This window comes from Hibiscus syriacus, unplaced genomic scaffold (genome assembly GCF_006381635.1).
Source record: "Hibiscus syriacus cultivar Baekdansim isolate YM2019G1 unplaced genomic scaffold, ASM638163v2 tig00116937_pilon, whole genome shotgun sequence".
Lineage (NCBI taxonomy): Eukaryota > Viridiplantae > Streptophyta > Magnoliopsida > Malvales > Malvaceae > Hibiscus > Hibiscus syriacus.
Window position 1 is genome coordinate 84,064 of NW_024063475.1, and position 23,055 is coordinate 107,118.

Sequence of the window (23,055 nt, forward strand, 5' to 3'; positions counted from 1 at the left end):
CAGTCTTCACAACATCTGAACCCTTAACTTATAATTTATAGTAGCTTCTCACAATTGATCGAATAAGTCATAAATCATGGGTAATAGGTACTTATTCTTAACCGTCAACTTGTTCAACTTCTGGTAATCAATGCATAGGCTCAGCGATCCATCCTTTTTTTCACAAACAAGACTGGAGCTCCCTAGGCTGAGGTGTTATGTCTAATAAAACCTCGATCAAGTAATTCTTTCAACTGGACCTTTAACTCTTTAAGTTCCTTCAGAGACATGCGATAGGTGCCATGGAAATAGGTACAGATTTGGGATAAGTCTCAAACTCGAACTCTGCCTCTCTATCAGGAGGTAACCCTAGCAACTCCTCCGGAAAGACATCTGAAAACTCGCTAACTATACGAATCTCCTCAATCTTGGACAAAGAGTCTTTTGCATTCAAAATACAGGTAATGAAAGTCTCATATCCCTTTCGAATCATTTGATCGACAACCAAAACTGATATTATATTAGAGTGATAGCCACGAAACTCACCAACTAACACAACAGTCCATCCATCAGAAGTCTTCAAAGTAGCTCTCTTATACTCACAATCTAATTTGACCTTGTGTTCATTCAACCAATCCATCCCAGAATTAAATCAAACTCCTATAAAGAAACCTCCATAAGGTCGGCGAGAAAAATTTGACATTGAACTTCCAAAGGACAATACCATAATACCTTATTCACAACCACTGACTGTCCTACTGGAGTCATAACCGTAACAACACTCTCGATGTCCTCAATCAGAATCTAAAGGTCTCGGGATATGAACTCAACAAATAGGAGTGGGTGGAGCCACTATCTAGTAATTCAAAGTATGTCACAGAATAAATGGTAAATATACCTGCAATAACCTATGGCTCATATCTGTCATCCCATCGTCTGGTAGCATACACCAGAGTTGGTTGTCTAGACTCTAAAACTGATGGGGTCGGGCTCTACTAACTGCCATGGATGCAGATCTAGAAGTATTTCCCTGACTATGACCTCTAGCTGGGGTCTGAACTGATGCCTGAGAACGTGCACAATTCTGGATCAAACGAAGCTAGATGTGGACAGTCCTTCTAGAAATGGCCACTGGATCCACAATGAAAGAAATTACCCATCTTCTTACGACACTATGTAGATTACCACAATAGTAACAAGGAAGTACCTGAGATAGACCCGAAGAATCACCTTGACTAACAGCTGGGGGTAGAGATGCTGCAAGCCTAGAACTGATATTGCTCTTCTGGGGTAACGAAGTATGAGTCCTCTTCCCATGACATGCAGAAGACTCAATAGGGCCGGAAGACTTCCTAAGTCACTCCCGATCAACAAGATCTCTATCAGGAGCTAAAGCATCCACCTCCTCAGTATCTTTCACTCTACTCACCAAAACATCAAATATCTCATCCTGGTGGTTCACAACCAGCCTACGCAGCTCATATCTAAGTCCAAGAGAAAACTTGTGGCATCTATCCCTCTTAGTGGGAACGAGACTAATACCATATTTTAACACCTTCAAGAATTTCATCTCGTACTTGAAGACTAGCCTATCTCCATGCACCAAGTCCTGAAACTACTGTCGTCTCTCAGCCAAATAACGCTCTCCTAGAAAACGCTTCCTGAAGAACTCTTTGAAGAAATCCCAAGTCAAACGATCATTTGGGACACTACTGACTACAGACTCCCACTAGGTGTGGACATTCTCATCTAACATCGCAACAGCTCCCAGATATATCTTCGCTGGGTCCAAACCCAATTGATACATACATATTTATGTATCATGAAGCTAATCTTTAGCCTCAGTAGGAGCTCCTCCAATCGGACCTCCAAAAGTTCTGACCCTGTTAACAATCAGGGTCTAAGTAATTAAAACCTTAGGGACATTACTAGTAGCTCTAACCGTGCCCTGAATCAGTTGCAGAAATTGTATACCAAGAGTCTCATCTAGCACCACTCTTGTAGTCTCAGAACTAGAGTTTGGAGCTCCTCTAACAGGGGTCATCATATTTATCTCGGTAGTAGGTGGCGGGTCTATAGTAGTGTCATCTATAGGGTCAGTAAATCTAGCAGCTCGACCTCGCCCACGGCTAGGCCGACGACCTCGTCTGTCACTCATTGAGGAAGATCTCTAATTCACTACAAGAGGTAAACTTAAGGTTAGATTGGCACTGGAGTATTGGACACATTTAACTTGTAAAAATGGGTGACATGACCTTATATAAATTTTCGTAAAACGTTTTCAAAATAGTTTAAAATTTTATGTGGGACCCATTTATAGTCGAGGATTAAAAACCAAAAACTCTGATACCAATAAAATGAAACCCTCTAGACCCAGCCTATACGTTTCGACTAAGTCTAACAGATTACATTAAAAATACTTAAAACATTTTCCAAAAAACGTTTTTGATCATTTAAAAATCATATTACAAATAACATTTATAAAAGTATAATAAATAACGATAAAACCCCAACTCATAAATTTAAAACTAAAAGTGACTAAGTAAAACAAAACATGTCATAAATCTGAAGCACGGTAAATTGAATATCAGTAGAAAAAGTAGTAAACATCATCATAAAATAAATACTTCGAAATAAAGGCACATGCCACCATAATTGAAAGCACTTCGGAAGATAAAAATATTACAACAAAAAGTTTTTCAAAAATGAGTTGATCATCCGAGTGCCTGATTCGGTTGCCTATCGAAAAGTATCTGAAAATGGGTAAAGCAATTTGAAAAGTGAGCTAGGGCTTAGTACGTCCCATAGTGCAATAAAAACATAATGTGTAAAGCAATCGAGTAATAGTCCAGTAAAATATCATGGAAATTCTGATAAAGCATAAGTTTTTAAAACTCGTAGTTTACCTCCTCTTGTACACCATATGCAGTCCCCTAGAACTACATCCATAGGGATTACCTTAAAACCATTAGATATAAGGAGCCATCCTAAGGGAGCATCTTGGGCATGAGAGCCTACCCAAGAAAGTTCTCGGGGACCACGGGCCTACCTAAGAAAGATCTCAAGGTCGCAAGGCCTATCCAAGAAAGATCTCGGGGCCGCAGAGCCTACCTAAGGGTCATCTTAGGTCCGTAAGGATTTAACAGCTTGATCAGAGGTGAACCTCCATTCTCCAACTTACCCAAAGAAAACGTTTCAATAAAATAGTTCACATAAAGAGCAGTAATTTACATGATCCGTATTTGACAAAATTATATTTTCTAGCAAAAATAAATATTCAATATCATGCATCATTAAGTCATAGTCCATAAACCATCAACCAATAAATCATAATTTTAGTGAAATATATTTCAAATCAGATAAAACAATCGGGTAACACATAGGGAACACACATCGTAAAATTAGGTCAAACAACAAATCTACTTAGCACTGGCCTCGTCACGCTCTGCTACAATGCTCGGACCTAATTCATAGTAAACTGAGTTAATGTCGAAGTAATATTCTAATCGGGGTATTCATAAAGTTCACAGTTCATATGAGTGACTATCGGCTCACGAGGTCTAGCGGATCGAGAAGAGCTGGGTCGAGCTAGCAAGTGATCAGATAAGTCTCGAGTACCTTCAAATAAAAACAATTAATCAGTCTTAAGTCTTACTTTAATTATTTCAAAATTAAAACACTTAATTACACAAGCATATTTGGATTTGATGGTCAATTTGGAGGCTTTCATATTTGAATTTGGCAAAACGGACTTCAAAATCGGACCCAGGACGTCGAAAAACATAAAATAGGACTTTTCAAAAAAATTTATTTTTTTGGTCAAAGTCAACGGTCAGGCGGTCAAAGTTAATGGTTAGACCAATCAATGGTTCAGGTCAGGTCATGGTCGGGTCAACCCGGTTCCATAAATTTCTGGACTGTATGGAGACCACCATGCACACTGCTGGCGCGTACAGCGGTGAAAGAGGCCATTTTCACCGTCGATTACTCCCATGTCTTCTACTCACTCCAAATTGCCAATATCAACCCTCAATTTCAACAACATAAGCCCAACAATCACCGGAATATTCAATCGAACTTACCCCCAACGACGGTCAGGGACAACACATCAATGAAGAACGAAACCGGTTGGGTTTTGCTTGCATGAAACTGGTGAATGCAATAGAGGTAGCGGTGAGGCGAGACAACATAGTAGGTGACCGTAATCGCTGAAGATACACTCGACGACATGGTTTTTTGACGGGCTTTTTCTTAGCTCCTCCACGGTGAACGGGATGATTCACGACGAAATAGGGGTCATATTTGAGTCACCAATCGACGGTGAGTCTATTGGTGGTGTCGGAGTGACGAATGGTGGTCAGAAGGTGGCGGATTGAGAGGTAAAGATGGTCGATGGGGATATGAATTTTTGGGGGTTAGGGATTGGGTTTGATTTGGGGGAAATTTGGAGTTTAATCGATCGAGGGGTTTATTTCATTGGGTAATAAAAATTGTAAAATCTGAGTTCAAGTCCCTAAATTTTCTATAACTTCCTAAAACAGTCTGCCAACTTCGAGATTTTATAATATAGTCCTAAAATTTCAACCAAATAAATTCTAAATTTTTTAACCTTTTATTTTATTTCTAATTTTCTTTAAATTGGGTTGTGACAATGGGTTTGATATATTTGAAATAATAATAATAATAATAATAATAATAATAATAATAATAATAATAATAATAAAACACTAATAAATAATAATGATAATAATATTAACAACATAATAAATGATAATTGATGATAATAAACTAATAGTTAAATGATAATGATAATAATAATAAATAATAGTAAAATAATAAATAAAAATAATCATAGTAATATATATTAATAAATAATAATAGTAGTATAATAATAATAATAATAGAATATAGTAAAAAACGGTGATAACAACTGTCATGCTTTTTTATAATTATTGCCTATATATAATGTTGGTTGTATAATTGATTCACAATATCCTAAAATTCCTCATTGTTCACTTTATTGTGGCAAAAATTTCACAACCATTTACTATAAGGGAAAATCTTTCAATATGTACTTTTGACGTAGACATTAAAATATTTCAATCGATGAATGTAATTTCAAATAAGATGGGAGTTAATCCAAATTCAACGATATATTATTAAACTTTAGGTTCCAACTTCTTTAGTTCCATAACAGTCATCAATAAGTTATCTGAACAATGATGCAATTATTAATAGAATGATTAAAAAATAAACTATCAATTTGATTAGTAATGTTGAAATTTATGTCGAGTATCATAAGCAAGAAATAGCTCATTTCAATTCAAATTCTAAATCACAAGACACATTTGATAATATAGACGCTTAACTTCAAGAATTGAAAATTTATATATATATATATGAGGAAACAAGAGAAATAGCAAAGGATTGAAGAACTAAACTTAAAATATGACGAGTCAATTGACTATGAAGATTAAGATGTTGTAAAACCAGGTGTCAAAGTTTATGTTATGTTTTTTACCAAGTTAATCATATCGATCACCAAATTGTCAGCTTGATAGTTCAACAATTATTTTTTATGTTTTCTACACCCAAAACTCCAAATTTTCTCTTTGTTTAATTTTTTTTCAAGATATTTGGTTTTATATGTTCAAGTCATTTTATTTTTTAAACACTTAAGTTTTTGAAACCTCTAATAAAACAAATATTAAATTCTAATAATTTCATAATTTTATTTCTATTAAAAATTTATTACAAAATAATAATTTAAAAATTATTTTACCAAATGCAATAACTCAAAAGTACTTATATTTTCGTTGGGCGTGGTTGAATGATAATGTTGTAGGGCTCGTCGATTTCTTCGTGGTCGTTCACCTTTCTCTTCTTCTTCTTCATTTGTTTCCTCTTGAACCAATGTATTATACATCATTCCATCACTTTGATCTTCACCTCTGGGTGACAATGTTAGACTATTTAAGGTACTTGTATCCATCATCAATGTCATTACCTCAAACTTTGTCCCAAAATACCAAATTATTAAGCATGTGGTATTGGATCCCGTGAACCCCTTTCCCATTAGGGTCAGGCTTCCATTGAAGCATAGAATGGAGGATATAAGCTCTCAACATAAATTGGTTGAGATGCATCATACATCGAAGAAGATGATGGTGATGATGATGATTTCATCCCTTTGGATATTTTACCTTCATTTGTTCCCATTCATCCCTATAAGTCGACATTGTTAAATATGGTTTCTATTTACTTCATAATTTTCAAGGTACAACGATCTTGTGAAGTCAAAATCATCATCTAGAATATTAGAACGAAAAAGTAAATTTAAATGCCCATTATTCCAATTTTGTCTATATCCAACATGAATCATCATTCAATCTTCTTTATGCTTTCCCCAGACATCAATTTTGTAGAGAGCTTCCAAGTTGTATATTTGTGTTGGAATGGGCTGATTAAAGTTAAATTGTCTCAACATTCTATCAGCGACATAACCTCAATAATAACAAAATAGAGCAACGAAATTACGGCGCACCATGTCTTCGTTGTGTGATAAAACAATGGTGGTAGAAACTACTAGATTTATAAGTCATAATATGACATCCAATCAAACTATAAATAAATAAAATAAATTATCTAAATTTTATTGTTATAAAAAACTTTAGAAACTTTACCGTATATATACGACGTAATCGATCCTCATTCATACATCTATTTTCGATGCACCATCAACCTTGAATCTTCATTCTATATCGCCACCTAAATAACATTATAAATAAAACATATCAACTCGATTATTACTTCAAAAATTCTAAAATACCAAATTCATTAATAATTTTAAAATTTTAAAATATAAATTCGAGAAGTTACCTTGCAGCAAGAGAAAATTCATCTGGAGAATATGTAATTGGTGTAAAAAAATGAAAGTCACCAAGCCCATGATTGTTGCTTTGTAAAGTTCATGATATAAAACACCAAAATCATTGAACCCCAACTATATGTATGACTATAAGTAAATTCTTCCAACAGAGGAAGATATTGAGTGTGCACCATATTTTTAGATTTTTCCGACAAAAATATCCATCCAATTAATTATAGAAGATATGCTCGGGTTGCATAGATGACCTCTTTCTCGGTTGACTTTTCATTCACTTTAAAAATGATTCTCCAACAATGTCATTCTTATCCGCAACTCATTCTTTTCATTTTTTTGTTGCATTTCCCAACAAATGCTTGCAAATAGTGTATACCTTGTAATTGTTATGTCTCAGCAATGTTGACCAAGTTGATAAGCCACAACATATGAGTTTCAGATCTCCAATATTCAATCAACCCAAAATAAGTGTAGACATCAATTTAAAACCACGAAGAAATTCGATAGTATACAATCCAAATTGTTGTAGATGGGGACAATTTGATCATGTGGCTCTTCACTTAAAATTCCTCGATGGTGAATGGTTCAATCTTTTTCCTACATTTTAAAATTTAAAATTTAATAAAATTTTCAAAAACAACAACATTAACAATTCGAGCATTTAAATTTTTTAAAAATTCACTGAATTGGGCGGACAAGAGAAAATCTAAACATCATCAAGATGTAACATTTCTCCTCATGAAGATATTTTAAATCTACAAAAAATATTACCAAAATTAATATTACAATTCAAAAATTTAACAATATAAGAAGAAAAATAATAAAAAATATGGTAAGTTATAAACTTACATCAAATATTTTCACAAATTCTTCCAATCTCAAATTCTTTCTCACATAACTTTTTTTCTCAATAAAACACAATAAAATTATAAACAACCTAAACCCTATTTATAATTGCAAAACAATTCAAAAATGACGAGTTCCATTGAACTAGTTATTTATGACTATTTGAATTTTCACCATTACTCAATGGTCACATAGCTAGAAATTTTGAAAACCAAACAATCATCTCAAGGAACTCATCATGTAGACATAACAAGTATATTATTTTTATATTTAAAAATAAAATAATAAATATTTTATTTATTTTTTAAATATAAACAAGTAATTCATCATGTGAAAGTGAGAGTTTCAAATAAATAATATAATATTAGGCCCTACTAAGCCCGCATACATGAGGTCATTAAAAAAATAATATCAATTCTCCTTATACTATAATAAATGTTGTAGATTACAAAATAATTTGTGAATCGTCATATTGGGCCAATAGATTTTGCCGCCCACAATATTGAGCTAATTTTGCCAATAATTATGTCACTTTACTATTTAATTTGTAATGAATGTTAACCTTTTAGTTACATTTGAGAAACATAATTGTTATACTCAATAAATCAATAAATGTGATAATTTAATTGTTACAATCTATAAATAGAGTTATCTTATTATAATTAAAAAGTTAATGTCTGTTACGTACTTAACGATAAAGTGATCTGATTATTATATTCATTGAGTAGAATGACTTAATTACTAGTTTTTGAAATGAGATAACCAAATTATAAATTTACACATAATATATTGATCTATTGTGTATTTTACCCAAGTACTTGAGATACACAAAAATTTCTATACGGGCAAAGTACCCTCAAATATAAACAAAATAACAATAATGTCATTCCCGCTAATCAGCCACGTAGCTGCACCCAATTAAATCTCACATTATATATAATTTAATTTAGGGTAAACTATATGTTTAATATCTAAATTATCATTTTTTTATTTTAATACTTAAACTTTTATTTGTTTCAAAACTATGCATAAAAGGGTTTACTTTTTGTTTCATTTTAGTACACCAAAGTTCAAAACTTAAAGGAGCTGTTGCGCTTGGCAGTTTTCATGGGTAAATTATATTATTTACCACTTAACTATCTTCTCACTTCTATTTTGGTTACTAAAGTTTAAATTTTTTTAATTTAACTACTCAACTTTCATATTACTCATGTTTTAATCACTCGACCTTATTTTACTAATAATTTTTTTGCATGAAATTTATTATTATTATTTTATTAATATATAACTAAAATAAAAAATTAAAATTTGAACGTTAGAGTGATTAAATTAGGAGTAATTTGAAAGTTAATTAATTAAATTAAAAAAGTTAAACTTCAATGACCAAAATAGGAGTAAAAAGATAGTTGAGTGATGAATGATATAATTTACCCATAAGAAAGTACCATGTTACAACAATTTTGCTAAATTTTTAATGATGAGGTACCAAAACGAAACAAAAATAAATGTTAGATATAATTTTGAAACAAATAAAAGTTTAGGTACTAAAATGAAACAAAACCGATAGTTTGAGTACTAAACCTGTAGTTTACCCTTTAATTTATGAACTTGTCCTTTTTTATAATTCTTGAATTTTCTTTATTTGTATTCTTTGATAAATTGGGTGGATATGAGGTAGTATCTATTCAAGATTTATTTCATTCATTAATAATACACACCTTACAGATGCATCTGCTTAAATCTAAACCTTAAGGGAGAATAATATCCCTTTTAAAATCACTAAGACACTCAATAGGTTCGAATTATAGACTTTATACCAACAATTTTAATATCTTCCTAATATGATATGAGATTATGTTATATAAAAAAGTCTAAAAATATTATATATTCAAGTTCAAAGATTAATGTGAAAAAGTTTAAGAATCGAACCCATTAAATAGTGTAAGTGGTAAAAATGTTCTTTAAAATCATGGGTTCAAACAACAATGTTTGTAAGGTGTGTAGACTAAATTATCCTGAACTTTTGTTTTAAAAATTAATGACAAAATTTTAAAAAAATTGATATATTCGAGGACTAAATGCTTCTTTATGCCAAAAAATGAGTAAATTATATGTTTAGTACTTAAATTATAAGTTTTATACTATTTTAGTATCTAAACTTTCAATTTTTTTAAAATCATACATAACGTTTAGTTTTTGTTTCATTTTTAGTATCCTATTAAAAACTTAACGTTAAATTTTGAATAAGATTAAAAGTTTAGGTATTAAAATGAATAAAAATAATAGTTTAGGTAATAAACCTGTTAAATTTTTAACAGCGAAGTACTAAAATGAATAAAAACTAAATATTAAGTATGATTTTGAAAATTTAGATACTAAAACAAAAAAAATTGATAATTTAGGTACTAAAGTCGTAGTTACCCCAACAAGTTCAAAAGTCAAAGTGTACACCTCTGATCTTTAGGAACAGAGATCGAAGAAAAACCCAAGACATATTTTCCCTCTTTTCCTCAGAAATTTGATTTATTTCTGCAATTGAGAATTTGAAGAAACAAGATTCATAAAAATGTGTGGAATATTTGCGTATTTGAATTACAACGTGAACAGAGAACGAAGGCACATTCTTCAAGTTCTCTTCAATGGCCTTCGTCGTCTCGAGTACAGAGGCTACGATTCCGCTGGAATTTCCATCGACAATGATTTCTCGTCTTCTCCAAACACCGCTCAATCATCCTCCGACAATTTTCTATCTCCTCCCCCTCTCGTTTTTCGCCAGGAAGGCAATATCGAGTCCCTCGTCAAATCTGTCTACCAAGGTAACCTATTACCTCCACGGTTTCTATTTCAATGATTTGGTGTTTTGGATTTTTTCGGTTGGTTTCTACGAAAAGGGTGGGAGCCTGGGTTATTAACCGGGTCGGGTCCAAAACCTTCTCATATTCACATCTTAATCTGTTATATTGAATTTCTCCGTTTCTCAGTACCGGGTTGGGTCAAGCTAGGCCTGTAGGGACAGGTTTGGCCGGTCCGGTAGTAGTCGTAACTTAAAAGAAAAGAAGGGATGCTGTTACTGTAATTAGTTTTATATTCTTTACTAACTTTTTGTATGATTGATGTTATTGCCTCTCGGACCCTTAGATTTAGCCAAATAATTAAATGCGTCATGCAAGTAAATTTCAAATCAATATGATATCTCTATAATTTTATTGATCGAAATTATTGGCTTTTATTGCTATATACTTAAGATTGAAAATTTTATATTAAAGAACTAGTTATACAGTTTTAATTTACTCAAATTTAGTGAAAATTTTAAATTAAAGAATTAGTTATACATTTTTAATTTACTCAAATTTAGTGAATAAAACGTAAGATATGACGGTTGAGTTGTTAAAATATTAGTTATTTATAAAGTTTTGTAAGTGTGTAATTCGATCATTCCTCTATATATATTTACACAGAATTATGTGAAGCTGAAATGTAAGTTTATTAATTAAATGGTACAAATTAAAACTTTTATCACTGAATCAAAATGGAAGTATATGATTTGTTTTTAAAATGTCAACTTAATTGTTTCTCACAATGTAATTATCACTTCTTATGAGAAAAATTCATTTCGAGTGAAAAAAGCTGGACTTGTCCCATGCTCTTTTCTGTCGTTTGTTAATATTAGAAATAAAAAAATAAATAAAAGTAAAAATGTTTTCTCCAGTGGCTGAATTAATGGTGGTTTGGTCCTTTCAGAGGTAGCTGCAATAGAGTTGAACTTGGACAAATCCTTTACTACTCATGCTGGTATAGCACACACCAGATGGGCTACTCATGGGGAGCCTGCTCCAAGGAATAGTCATCCTCAGACTTCTGGTTCTGGGAATGACTTCTTGGTTGTTCACAATGGTGTTATCACTAATTATGAGGTTTGCTTAAATTTTCAATGACTTTTTTCATTTTCTAAACTAGACTCGATTAAGCATTCTTGATGGATTTGCAACTCTGGTTTTTATGCTGCAATTGTTGTTTATTTAACATTTTTTCAAAGAACATAAGATATTAAAAGTGAATAAGGTAAGCAACTGATAGAGAAATTGATAGATAATTCTAGTTATGTTTGTATGACCACTAGTGCTCATTTTCTCTACTATTCATCTTCTTCCTCTGTTCTCGCATTCTCCTTTTTTTCCCATGCCACTGAGACAGAATAAATCATGTTAAATAATGTGACTGAAGTAGCTTATGTTCTTAAAGAATTAAGTCACACGCACATATGAATTAATAAGATGGAACCCAGAGAATAACAGAGTATATACTAAGTTCAAATGGTAGGTATTGCTCTAGCCTGTAGCTCATTTTCTCTACTATTCATCTTCTTCCTCTGTTCTCGCATTCTCCTTTTTTTCCCATGCCACTGAGACAGAATAAATCATGTTAAATAATGTGACTGAAGTAGCTTATGTTCTTAAAGAATTAAGTCACACGCACATATGAATTAATAAGATGGAAACCCAGAGAATAACAGAGTATATACTAAGTTCAAATGGTAGGTATTGCTCTAGCCTGTAGCGCTGCTCTTCTGTTTTTTCTCCCATCCGTTTTTTTATTGATAATTTGGAAGTAGATACCTTTGGTTTCTTTCTGGTGAATAGAGCCATGAGTTGAAAATTTTGGACCAAACCTATTAACAAGTTATCAATTTTTACTGATGTTCTGAGTAAAGAAGATAAAGACAGAGAAAGAGAGAAAAGGTAGAGAGTAGGAACAGTTTTTTTTTTTTTGGTTCAGCAAGTCAAAAACAGTTTGCAACCCTTTACATTTTGATATTTTATCTTCATTCTTTTTTTGCGGTGCTTCTTCAACTCTCTAACTGTTTTGATGGCTTAATGTTGGTAGTTGAACATACTGCTTGGTTCTGACAACTGTAAATGGGTGGTTAGGGTGCAAGAAGACAATATTTTTATCTGAAGATGGTTATGTAGCTATAGAACTGCTAGCTTCATCAGTTAATGGCTTTTTAGAAATCTGTCTGCAGCTTTTATACCTAATAGCCTAGTTTTGAGATATATATGTTTGTGTGATGTATGTATTTTCAGGCCTTGAAAGAGATACCAAAGCTTGCCAAATTTGTTTTTGACAAAGCAAATGAAGAAGGTAATTTATTTTTTCAATAATGATTATTGCTTTGCAACCTTGCAATTTCACAAATGCATTATACCAGTGCTTTTGCACTTAATATTTAGTCCTACTACGTAGTTACATGCACTTCTTTTGTGCCTTGTACTTGAGGCAAAGTAAAGGTCCTAGTGCATAGAGTTTCCCTTGATACTTTTGAGGCAAAGTAAAGGTCCTAGTGCATAGAGTTTCCCTTGATACTTTTGATGTGATATGCATAACAGGTGCAGGTGATCGTTCACTAGTTTCTGCACTATGCTTGCTGTAAATCAATTATAATGATATGCAATAACAGGTGCAGTGATCGTTCACTAGTTTCTGCCACTATGCTTGCATGTAAATCAATAATTATAATGGTGTGTTGGACCATGATTATGATAGTATTATAGCAACATGATCTCCTCGAATTACAAATGTCATTAGTTGTGCTCAAGTATGAGAAATGTAATACTGAGAAGGCTGGTGAGGTTCTGGGGAAAGGGGTTAAACCAGCCACTTATTTTATGGAATCTTATTGTTATATATTTCGGCCTTGGAGTCCTGCAAACTTCAACGTTAAACTAGATCTTGTCTTTTGCGGCACATAGGTAGGCTAGGATACATCAAATTCTCAAAATGGCTCGGAAGAGGATGCTGGAAAAGCAGAGTCAAAGAAGCTGAACATAAGTGGGACATGGAGTATATCACATTCATATACAACAATTAGCATATATTGTAGTCAGAGAACAGGAGAAAAAGACAACTCAGCATTGAAACTGAATAGTTTTATGAAAAAGAGAGAATCGTTTTTATGAAACTGAAAACGTAACCTGGTACCATTAAGTTTTATGAAGAAGAGGAGTTTAATGTAAAAGAGAATCTCTCTTTTTCTGTTTTTTTCTCATACGTATAAAACTGAATAATCAGCCTGTTTAAAATGGCTGAGTTTACAACAGTAGAGTCCTATTTAGTGTTTACGTAGAAGTCCTTATCTAAATTATTTAATAGACATCTAACTTATATTTTAAGAAGATTAACATAAAATACATCTAGAATATATAGTAAAATACATATCTTATTTGGTTACAATCTACATGTTTCTTTTGCCTTCATTATTTTCCAAGTACATCTTTGCAATTAGTCTAATATCTTACTGAAAATGCTTTTTGTTCACGTGCTTGGGGAGACATTTCAATCAAATGCACTTTTGTGTTTTTATATGTTCTTCAGGTGATCAGACTGTCACGTTCAGTCAAGTAGTACTTGAAGTTATGAGGCATCTTGAGGGAGCATATGCCCTTATTTTCAAAAGTCCACATTACCCAAATGAGCTTATTGCTTGCAAGCGTGGTAGTCCATTGCTCTTAGGTGTCAAAGTAAGTACTATTACGAACAGAGCTTCTTATTTCGTGATTTCTGCACCAAAGAATACATTTTGTAATTTTTGTGCGTATAAGTTTTTTTTGGTAGGTGCCATTTTTTCCTTTTGATTAGCCTCTGCTTTATTGAAATCTTTAGGTTCAGTTTGGTTATTCATTTGCGTTATTTTGCTCTGTGTTGTTTTATTTAGAAAACCTTTATTAGATAATTCATCTTTGATTTGTTTTCTGATATTCTCATAATTTGCCTTCACTTTAGTATTATCATCTTATTGAAAACAATTTCTTTAGTTCAAGACTTAAAGCATTGACAATTTAATGTTTTTGGAGGATTCTTTATTGCTCTTAGGATATAGAATATATCTAGAATCATTTGCTTCAGTGTTAAAGTTAATTTACTATTGAAAAGTATTTTGGGTTCCTTTTGTGCTACAAGTAGGTAAATGATTATGTCTTATTCTTTTAAATCCAATAATCAATTCTAAGAACTTATCTTGGAGAAATGAATTTTGATCATCAAGGTATGAAGGGAACAGGTGCGGGCTTAAACTTTGTTTGATTACTACTTGATTTTTTATTTCTTTTTTGAAACCAAAACAAAGAGTGTTGTATATGAAAGGAAGCAATATTTTTTTTTGGAGATTCTACCTACATTAGGATTGAGTTATGCAAAAGAAAGAGGAAGGTAGAGAGAGAGGTAGTGATAGAGTTAGAAGGAGAAGGGACTATAGAGTGTAGAGGGCTAAGGGAGAGGATGATTAGATTGAAAAAAAGATAAGAAAAGAAGTGGAGAAACAAACGAGGAAAAGAGGAGAAAAAAGCAACTAATAGGGGTTGATTTCATCCTTGGGGGACTTGGACTTTGATTTTTACTCCTTGATTTTTTTTCCTTTTTAGAAGCCAAAAAAGTGTTGTATATGAAAGGAAACATTTTTTCTTGAGATTCTACCCACATTAATGGGTAGAAGAAAGAGGTAGCTAGAGAGAGAGGTAATGATCGAGGTAGAAGGAGAAGGAACTCGTAGAGGGGTAAGAGAGTTGAGGATGACTAAATTGGGAAAAATAGAAGAGAGGAGGAGAAACAAATGAGGAAAAGAAGCAACTGATGGGGGTTAGTTTCATCCTCTAATTTCAAACTCATGATAGGAATTAGCATGGGATTGACCTGTATGGTCGTGGGTAGAGAAAGGAAAATTTAAGGGATTACGGAATTAGGAATTTGCAAATTAGGGCAAATCGAAAGAGGATTCGAGGAAAAGGGAGGGATTGTGAAGAGTGGAACAAACAAAAACGTTTCTTTTAATGATAATGAAGTAGACCAACAAAACATGAAGTGGCCCAAGACAACCAGGCCTGTAAGAAGCAGATTAACCTAATGCAACCAAGAAAAATAGAAGTAAAGGAAATGACTCCTGAAGCAAACCAACCCTCTGCAACCAAGGTAGATAAAAGCTCGGATGATGAGCCCAACAATTGATCCAATGCAGAAAGGAGTACGCTAGAGCCGAAGACAGAGCAAATGAAGACAAAATAGAAGACATGTTAAAAATAGGGGATTAGCGTCCTTCTACAGAGAATCTGATGAAAGAGCTAAATTGGAAAACTTTTAATGGAATCTTTTGCTTATCATTAATATTTTCTTCTTCTATCTTCTAGAATCCTTTATTTTTCAGCAAATATTCAAGGTCACACCTTCAGGTTGTGACAAATGGTAATCAATGCAAGGCTTGTTTTGATCCACCTATAAGTTAGGAAGGCAAAAGAAGACTTAGTAATGGCAAAAAATACCACTCTGAATTCTATGCAAGAGCAAACAGAACCTATTCAAAGTCAGTTAAATCAGATGAAAGATGGATGGGAAGAGTAAAAAAGAGGCTTTGAGAATCAGATGACTAACCTGGAGTACAGATTAGAGGAGAGCCAAAGTTATACGGAGAGAATACTTGAACTTTTAGTTTGAAAGGGAAAAGATCAAAATCAACTAATCTTCTACTCAGGTATTGTTCTTCGTGCTTTAAATTTTCTTTCCAAGGATGATCTTGGGCCCAACTTTAACATCACACAGCATCGACATTAGCACAACCCACTGATCCGTTTCCAAATCTACAAGGTTTCTCCTAATTTGTATGTCCTAACACCAACCCGAGGAGTTCAAAATTCTAAACTATGCAATTTTCTCACCTTTGTTAACAAAAAGAGCGAATAATCTTGGGAACTAAGTTTTCAAAGGGACACTGCCTAACCAAATATCTTGCAAAAAGAGGATAGACTCCCCCATTGCCAACTTGTAAGTGTAAGTGATTGCAAAAACATAAACCAAAAGCATCATTCTTCAAGCAGTTGTTAACCACTACTCTCCATAACCAAGAAGCTTGTGAGGTTAGAGCATTTTCCAACGAGATAAACCTATTGTCTATGTTGTATTTTCTGCACACTTCCCTTTTGCACCACGTTTCGTTCTTACTAGCAAATTTCCAAGTCCATTTTCCTAAAAGAGTCCGATTCATAAGACTAAGATTAATAATTCCCAACTCTTCATAATCCTTAAGTTGGCAAACGATCAACCATATGACCCAATGAATCCGATTCTTCTCGGTGGAACCACCCCATAAAAACCTAGCCATGATTGAATTTTATTTCTTAAGAACGCAGGAAGGCATTCTGAAGGTTGTTAAGAAGTATATAGGCAAGGAACTTAATATTGATTTCACAAGCACAACTCATCCAGCTAGAGATAGGGTTGCTGCTTTCTAGCCCGCCAATTCATATAAAATCTTTGGATCACTGGGTCCCATAATGAGATCGAGTTCTTAGGCTGCAAGTGGAAGGTCAAGATACTCCGCCAGAAAGACACCTACCAAATAACCGATAGAAGTATCCCATTCTTTGAGAACACCATCTTCTACATTAATACAAAATATTCTGCTCTTAGTGAGATTTAATTGGATCTTAAACATCAATTCAAAGATGAGTAAAACTCTCTTAACATTCCTCAATTAACCTATTGAAGCGTTGCAGAAAATTAACAAATTGTCAGCAAACTGCAAGTGTGAAAGCTTAAATGAGTTCTTAGATTTTCCAATCACAAAACCATTAAACATGTCCAAATTGACCGCCTTGGTGAGCAGAAGACTCAATAATTCCCCAACCAAATTAAATAACAGTGGAGACAAAGAATAACCTTAACGTAGCCCTCTAGCAATCTTGATTTCCTCTGAGGGTGAACCATTCACTAAGACAGAGATAATGGCAGATGGAATGCATTTGGAAATCCAAGAACACCACCTCTGCTCAAAACTCATATGCTCCATTATTTTCAAAAGAATCGACCAATCAACTAGTTGTATGTTCTTTTAAAATCAACTTTGAAAGCAATTCATTTGAGATCCTTCTTCCTCCAGTAGTCAATGCCCTCGATTGCTATAAAAAAGCAATTCAAGATCTATCTCCCCGGTATAAAGGCAAATTGAGAGGGACCTATAATGGAGTCAATGCACATTCGAAGCCTTTTGGAAAGAAACTTAGACACAATCTTATACAATCCCCCAACTATGCTAATAGGCCTATAATCCTCCAAGCATTCTAGATTAAATATTTTGGGAATGAGAGTGACAGAAGAATGGTTGACCTCATTTTCCCACTTATTCCCTAAGAAAAATCTCTGAAAAACTTCAAAATATCGTCCTTAAGGCTCGACCAAAATTTCTTGAAAAGGCACATGTTCAAACCATCTAGGCTAGGAGCTTTGTTGCATTCTAATAAAGCAATGGCATCCCAAATTTCTTCTTTCGAGAAAGGACTCTCCAAGTAAGAACTCTGCACCTCCAAAAGTTTGGAAAAGATGAGATCAAGGTCGACTACATCAATAGTTGGATTCTGATTGTATGTTTCTTTGAAAAATTCGAAAACATAGGATTTGATTTGCTTGGGTTCAGAAACTTGCCTGTCATTTACTCTCCAGGACTTAATAAATTCATCCTTCCTCTATTCGAAGCATACTGGTGGAAAAATCTTGAATTCCGGTCACCATCTTGTATCCACTTCAATATTGATTTCTGAAACGGGTAAACTATGCAAATAGTCCCTTTGGTTTAGGCTTGATGGTTTTCTGTTGGATATCAGATTCTTGGTTGTTCTTCCAAACATGTCACAAGTATTACTCTCGAAAACCTAATCATACCATAATGCTATATTGTTAGAAAAAAGCGGGATCAACTTGGATCTAAACCTTTTAAATTGTTTAGTTATCTGATAGAGGAAGATGGTTTCAAAGAAATGATGGAGTGAGAATTTTAGGAGCTGAAGAAGGGCAAGAGGAGGAGGGAATTGTAAGCATATTAAAAGGATCAAAGGCAGCTATCAAGAGGTGTTCTGACGATATGCATCTCAAATTGTCGGGTTTAATTTCATATTTAGAGAAGTCCATTCCAGATATGGAGTTAGCATACAACATAGGTCCCTTTATGTTTCGTTGGATTCCTTGGCGAAAGCAAATACGAAACTTTGGGATTTGTATAAAACTTAAAAATAAATATGGTTTCAAAAAGGTAAACTATGTGAATAGCCCCCCTATGTTTTCGGTCTGATCGATTTTGGTCATCAATTTATAAATTATGGGGAAATAGTCCATAACGTTATCGATCTGTTCAATTTTAGTCCGTAACGTTATCGATATGTTCAATTTTAGTCCCTAACGTTATTGATATGTTCGATTTTAGTCCCTCAACTATTAACCACAATTGATTTTAGTCCTTCAACCATGTTAGGGACTTAAACAAAAGGGGTTAATGAAAATTAATAGAAGAGGGACTTAAACCTAACAAACCGATAATGTGAGGAACTATTTAGTCTTAATTTTTAAATTGGTGACCAAAGTCGGTCAGACTCTAAACAAAATGGACTATTCGCATAGTTTACCCGTATAAAACCTCAAGAGTGAAGTGGATACAAGATGGTGACCGAAATTCAAGATTTTTCCACCAGTGTGCTTCGAATAGAGGAATGATGAATTCACTTAAGTCCTTGAGAGTAAATGACAGGCTGATTTTTGAACCCAATCAAATCAAACCATGTGTTTTCGAATTTTTCAAAGAAGCATACAATTGGAAGCCAACTATGATGTAGTGGACCTTGATCTCAACTTTTCCAAACTTTCAGAGGTGAAGAGTTCTTACTTGGAGAGTCCTTTCTTGGAAGAAGAAATTTGAGTGAGATGCCATTGCTTCATCATATTGCAACAAAGCTCCTGGCCCAGCATATTACTTACATTCTATGTAGCATTTGCCTCCTTTATATCCTCAAATATTTATGGGGAAAAAGAAGAGGAATTATTACCCTGATCCACGACAAACGTACCCTTGTTACTTTTAAATCTTCTATACACTTTGTCGAAAATCCCACTATCATTCCTCCCAACTGAAACACATCTTTCAGACTGACTATGATTCGAGGAAGGGGACCTTTGATGTCGAATAATCCTACTTTGAGATCGATCAAGGCCATCGACTAGATTGACTGCTCTTTTCGAAAGGCTCCTAGAAAGTCTGGAGTTGTTTCCACCTTCACTGACAGAAATATTCCTGGACCTAGATAACCCTTCGAGCCCAAATATAATATTCTCAACAATTATTTGGCTGGAGTAACCCCTCTCATCTAACAAAGTAAGTCCACCGTCAATAGAAGGAGGATTTACAGGCCCAACAGAGAAGGAAATACAATTAATTATTCTCTCTCTCTTCACACAGCCTAGATTGACATCTTCCTGGCATGTTGGGGTAACATAATCACTCGGCTCAAATTTTGATTCAACCATTATTGTATTCTGCCTCGATCCACCTGTGGAATTAAAACAGGGAACATTCCCTAGACAACCAACTGTCTCATTGTCCTGCAACCATGATTTGACCCTTTCCTGTAAAGCCAAAGCTGACTGATGGTCTTCCTGATCCACTTGATTATTTTCGCCTCTCCTATTACTATTCGATGAATCTTCCTCCTAGACATCAATTGACTACCTCTCATAATTATGACTGAACAGAACATGGGATCTTGCCTCATCCATGTCTACCTTGACCTTGATCACATATGGTCTACCATTCGAAAGAATAGTAACAAACTTGGGGAAGTTAAACGGGCTTGCAACCCTCACTATCATCTTAGCTACACCTAAATCTAATTTTTGAAGAGCCTCCTCTTGAATTTTAATAACAAAACCCCAACGTTTTGCCAAGCCGGAGAATAAAGCTTCACTCTAACAGTTGAGAGGAACTCCAATCAAGGAGACCGAGCAGAACGCCAAAGGCACTCCTTCCTCCGAGGACAATAGAGCTAGCCAATCAACCTAAAGTTTAACTCTTCAAATTTATTTTTCGATGCCTTCTTTCCTCTTCAAAAGAAAACGAGACAATATATGCGTTTTTTGCATAGCCCCATCTAGCCACATTTGCATTGAAACCATCATTCATAATAGCCCTCTAAATGAACTCGTTATCAAAGGATGATTTGATTATGCCTATTAAAGAAAATTTAATCCATTTGATTCTATTTCGAAGGTATGAAGACATTCATCAGACTTTTCTTTCCCCTTGAATCACTCTTGTTCTGATTAGACCTTTCAAAGTTGTTATGCTTCCACCTATCTGAACTGGGGCTGGAGTCAGGCTTCCTACTATTGCTGACTAGTGCTTCCATGTACGATCTGTCATCTTTGAACTTATTAAAAAATTCCTCTCTTCGAAACTCTTGACAAGTTCCTCTGAATGCCTTTTTGACCCTTCAATACCTTTACCAGTAAGTTCTTTATGATTATGAACCTTCTTATATTTTGCAATCCCAACCATTACCCTTTTTTCGTCCATCGGAGCATTATTCACCTTTTCAATAGCTTTCAACAAGTCTTTCTGACTTGTTAATCACCAAGGGGGTTTTATTGAGGCCTTTTATTCCTATCAAAAAGTCTTTCTGACACGCGAAGTGAAGAAAAGCAAAAGTGGAATCTATGTTCTGTGGCCTCTTGTTGACGAGGGGATGAAGACCTTGATTACCTTTTCATGGTGACTGAAAAACTCCCATAAGGCTCTTTGTGAGACTCGTCTACTCAGATTGTTGATGAAAGTAGTCCAACTTACTCCAGTGGGGAGCGAACCAACTCTAGGACTCATGAATATGATTTTAAGAACCCAATGAGGCATATGACACCTCATTTTCAGCAAATCTATCAAAATCAAAATTAAAAAATTTTGGGTTTTGAAAGGGGTAAAGCTAGGAGATCTGGAGAACTGAGAAAGAGAACATTGCTTATTATGATGCAAGGTGGTGGGTAGACCATATCAATTAAGGAATGCAAGACTTGTACTATATATTAAAATTGATTTTCAATACTTGAATAAATTATTGATAAAGATTACAGGTTGTGTTCGTATTTTTTTTAAAGAAGTGGAGGCCTCGTTAAAAACCTCCTTCATGATTGAAAGGACATCGAAAGGTGTTCCTTTATCAATGGAAGAAGGATAAGAGTGCCTCAAAATTCATTAATAACTGAAAAATTACATAATGTTTAAAACATCCAAGGCCCTTACAAAGAACAACCCGAAATACTCAAACAAAACACCCTGAACTCAACAACAAAACTAACCAATTCCAGCCTTTGCTAGGTTATCAGCCTCAATATTAGCTGATCTATCAACCCATCTGATAAAACCCTCCAATTCTCTTAACATGACAACAATATCCTTGACTAGATAAAGATAAACACTAGGACATCTATCTAAATTCTTTACCTAATCCATTGCTAGTTTACTATCAGATTCAACAATCCATCGATTCTTGAACCTCTGAAGAGTAGAAAAAAAGAAAGTTAAACCCCTCTTAATGGCTAGAACCTCTATCAAAATAGGACCAGGACCTGAATCCTCTTGGAAAGAACCCTTCATCTCGCCAACCTCATTCCGTAATAAAGTACCTATACCACACTTTTGCCAATCTCCACAAACAACCGCATCCACATTCAATTTTAGAAAACCTTTTGGAGGAGGAACCCAAGGCACGATTTTAAAATTCGAATTCCTAGAAGAAGAGCATAAATCTCCAATAGAAGGATCACTAATGAGGGAGTCTTTAGAAATATCAACTTCCCTGAACTTAGCTAAAAACCAAGAAGCTAGCCTGAATCTAGCCATGAAAAATAGCTCAATCTGTTCAAAGCTCCTTCCTTCAAACACAACAGTGTTTCTAAATTTCCAAATAGTCCAAATAACAACTCCCGAAATAAAGGACCATATAGAGGAATAAGGCACCAAATCATTCCAAGCTAGAAAAAAGCTTTAAACATTATCATGAAGAACCAAACCTAGTTTCCAAAAATTCATAAACTTATTCCAAAGGGACCACGCCACCCTGCAGTAGAAAAATAAATGGGAGACATTTGATGTTACTTTTACAAAGAGGACATGAAATGTCAACAATTCCCGAAACCCCTCGTTTTTGTAATTCAAACTTTACTGCCAATTTTTGATGTGCCATCTGCCATAAAAAAGTTTCCACTCTAGGAGGCACCAACCCCTTCCAAATAAATTTCTTTAAAAAATTCTCGTCAGTCGAAACATGATAACTAAGCTTCATACAAGAGTTGACAAAAAAAATACTTTCCCCATTCCCTCTCTATAGCAAACCATCTCTAGATTCTTGGGAGAGAATAATTTTATGAATGACAACCAATAAATCTGAAAACTGATCCAACTTCCAATCACACAGATTTCTTCTCAGCTGAACATGCCAAGACCACTCTGTTGATTGAAACTCACCATACTCCATTAAGATCCCATACTT

General features: G+C 34.1%; 1 protein-coding gene across 1 annotated transcript in view; it reads left to right on the forward strand.

Annotated features, from left to right (window-relative positions):
* The first annotated feature begins 10,176 nt into the window (after positions 1 to 10,176).
* LOC120187996 (glutamine--fructose-6-phosphate aminotransferase [isomerizing] 2-like) overlaps positions 10,177 to 23,055 on the forward strand; it is a 28,316-nt gene continuing 15,437 nt past the window's right edge. Inside the window, exons 1-5 of the mRNA XM_039191567.1 lie at positions 10,177 to 10,524; positions 11,450 to 11,622; positions 12,793 to 12,850; positions 14,081 to 14,226; positions 16,886 to 16,890. Of these exons, the coding sequence (XP_039047498.1) occupies positions 10,275 to 10,524; positions 11,450 to 11,622; positions 12,793 to 12,850; positions 14,081 to 14,226; positions 16,886 to 16,890 (632 nt within the window). The 5' untranslated portion in view covers positions 10,177 to 10,274. The remainder of the gene's footprint in view (positions 10,525 to 11,449; positions 11,623 to 12,792; positions 12,851 to 14,080; positions 14,227 to 16,885; positions 16,891 to 23,055) is intronic.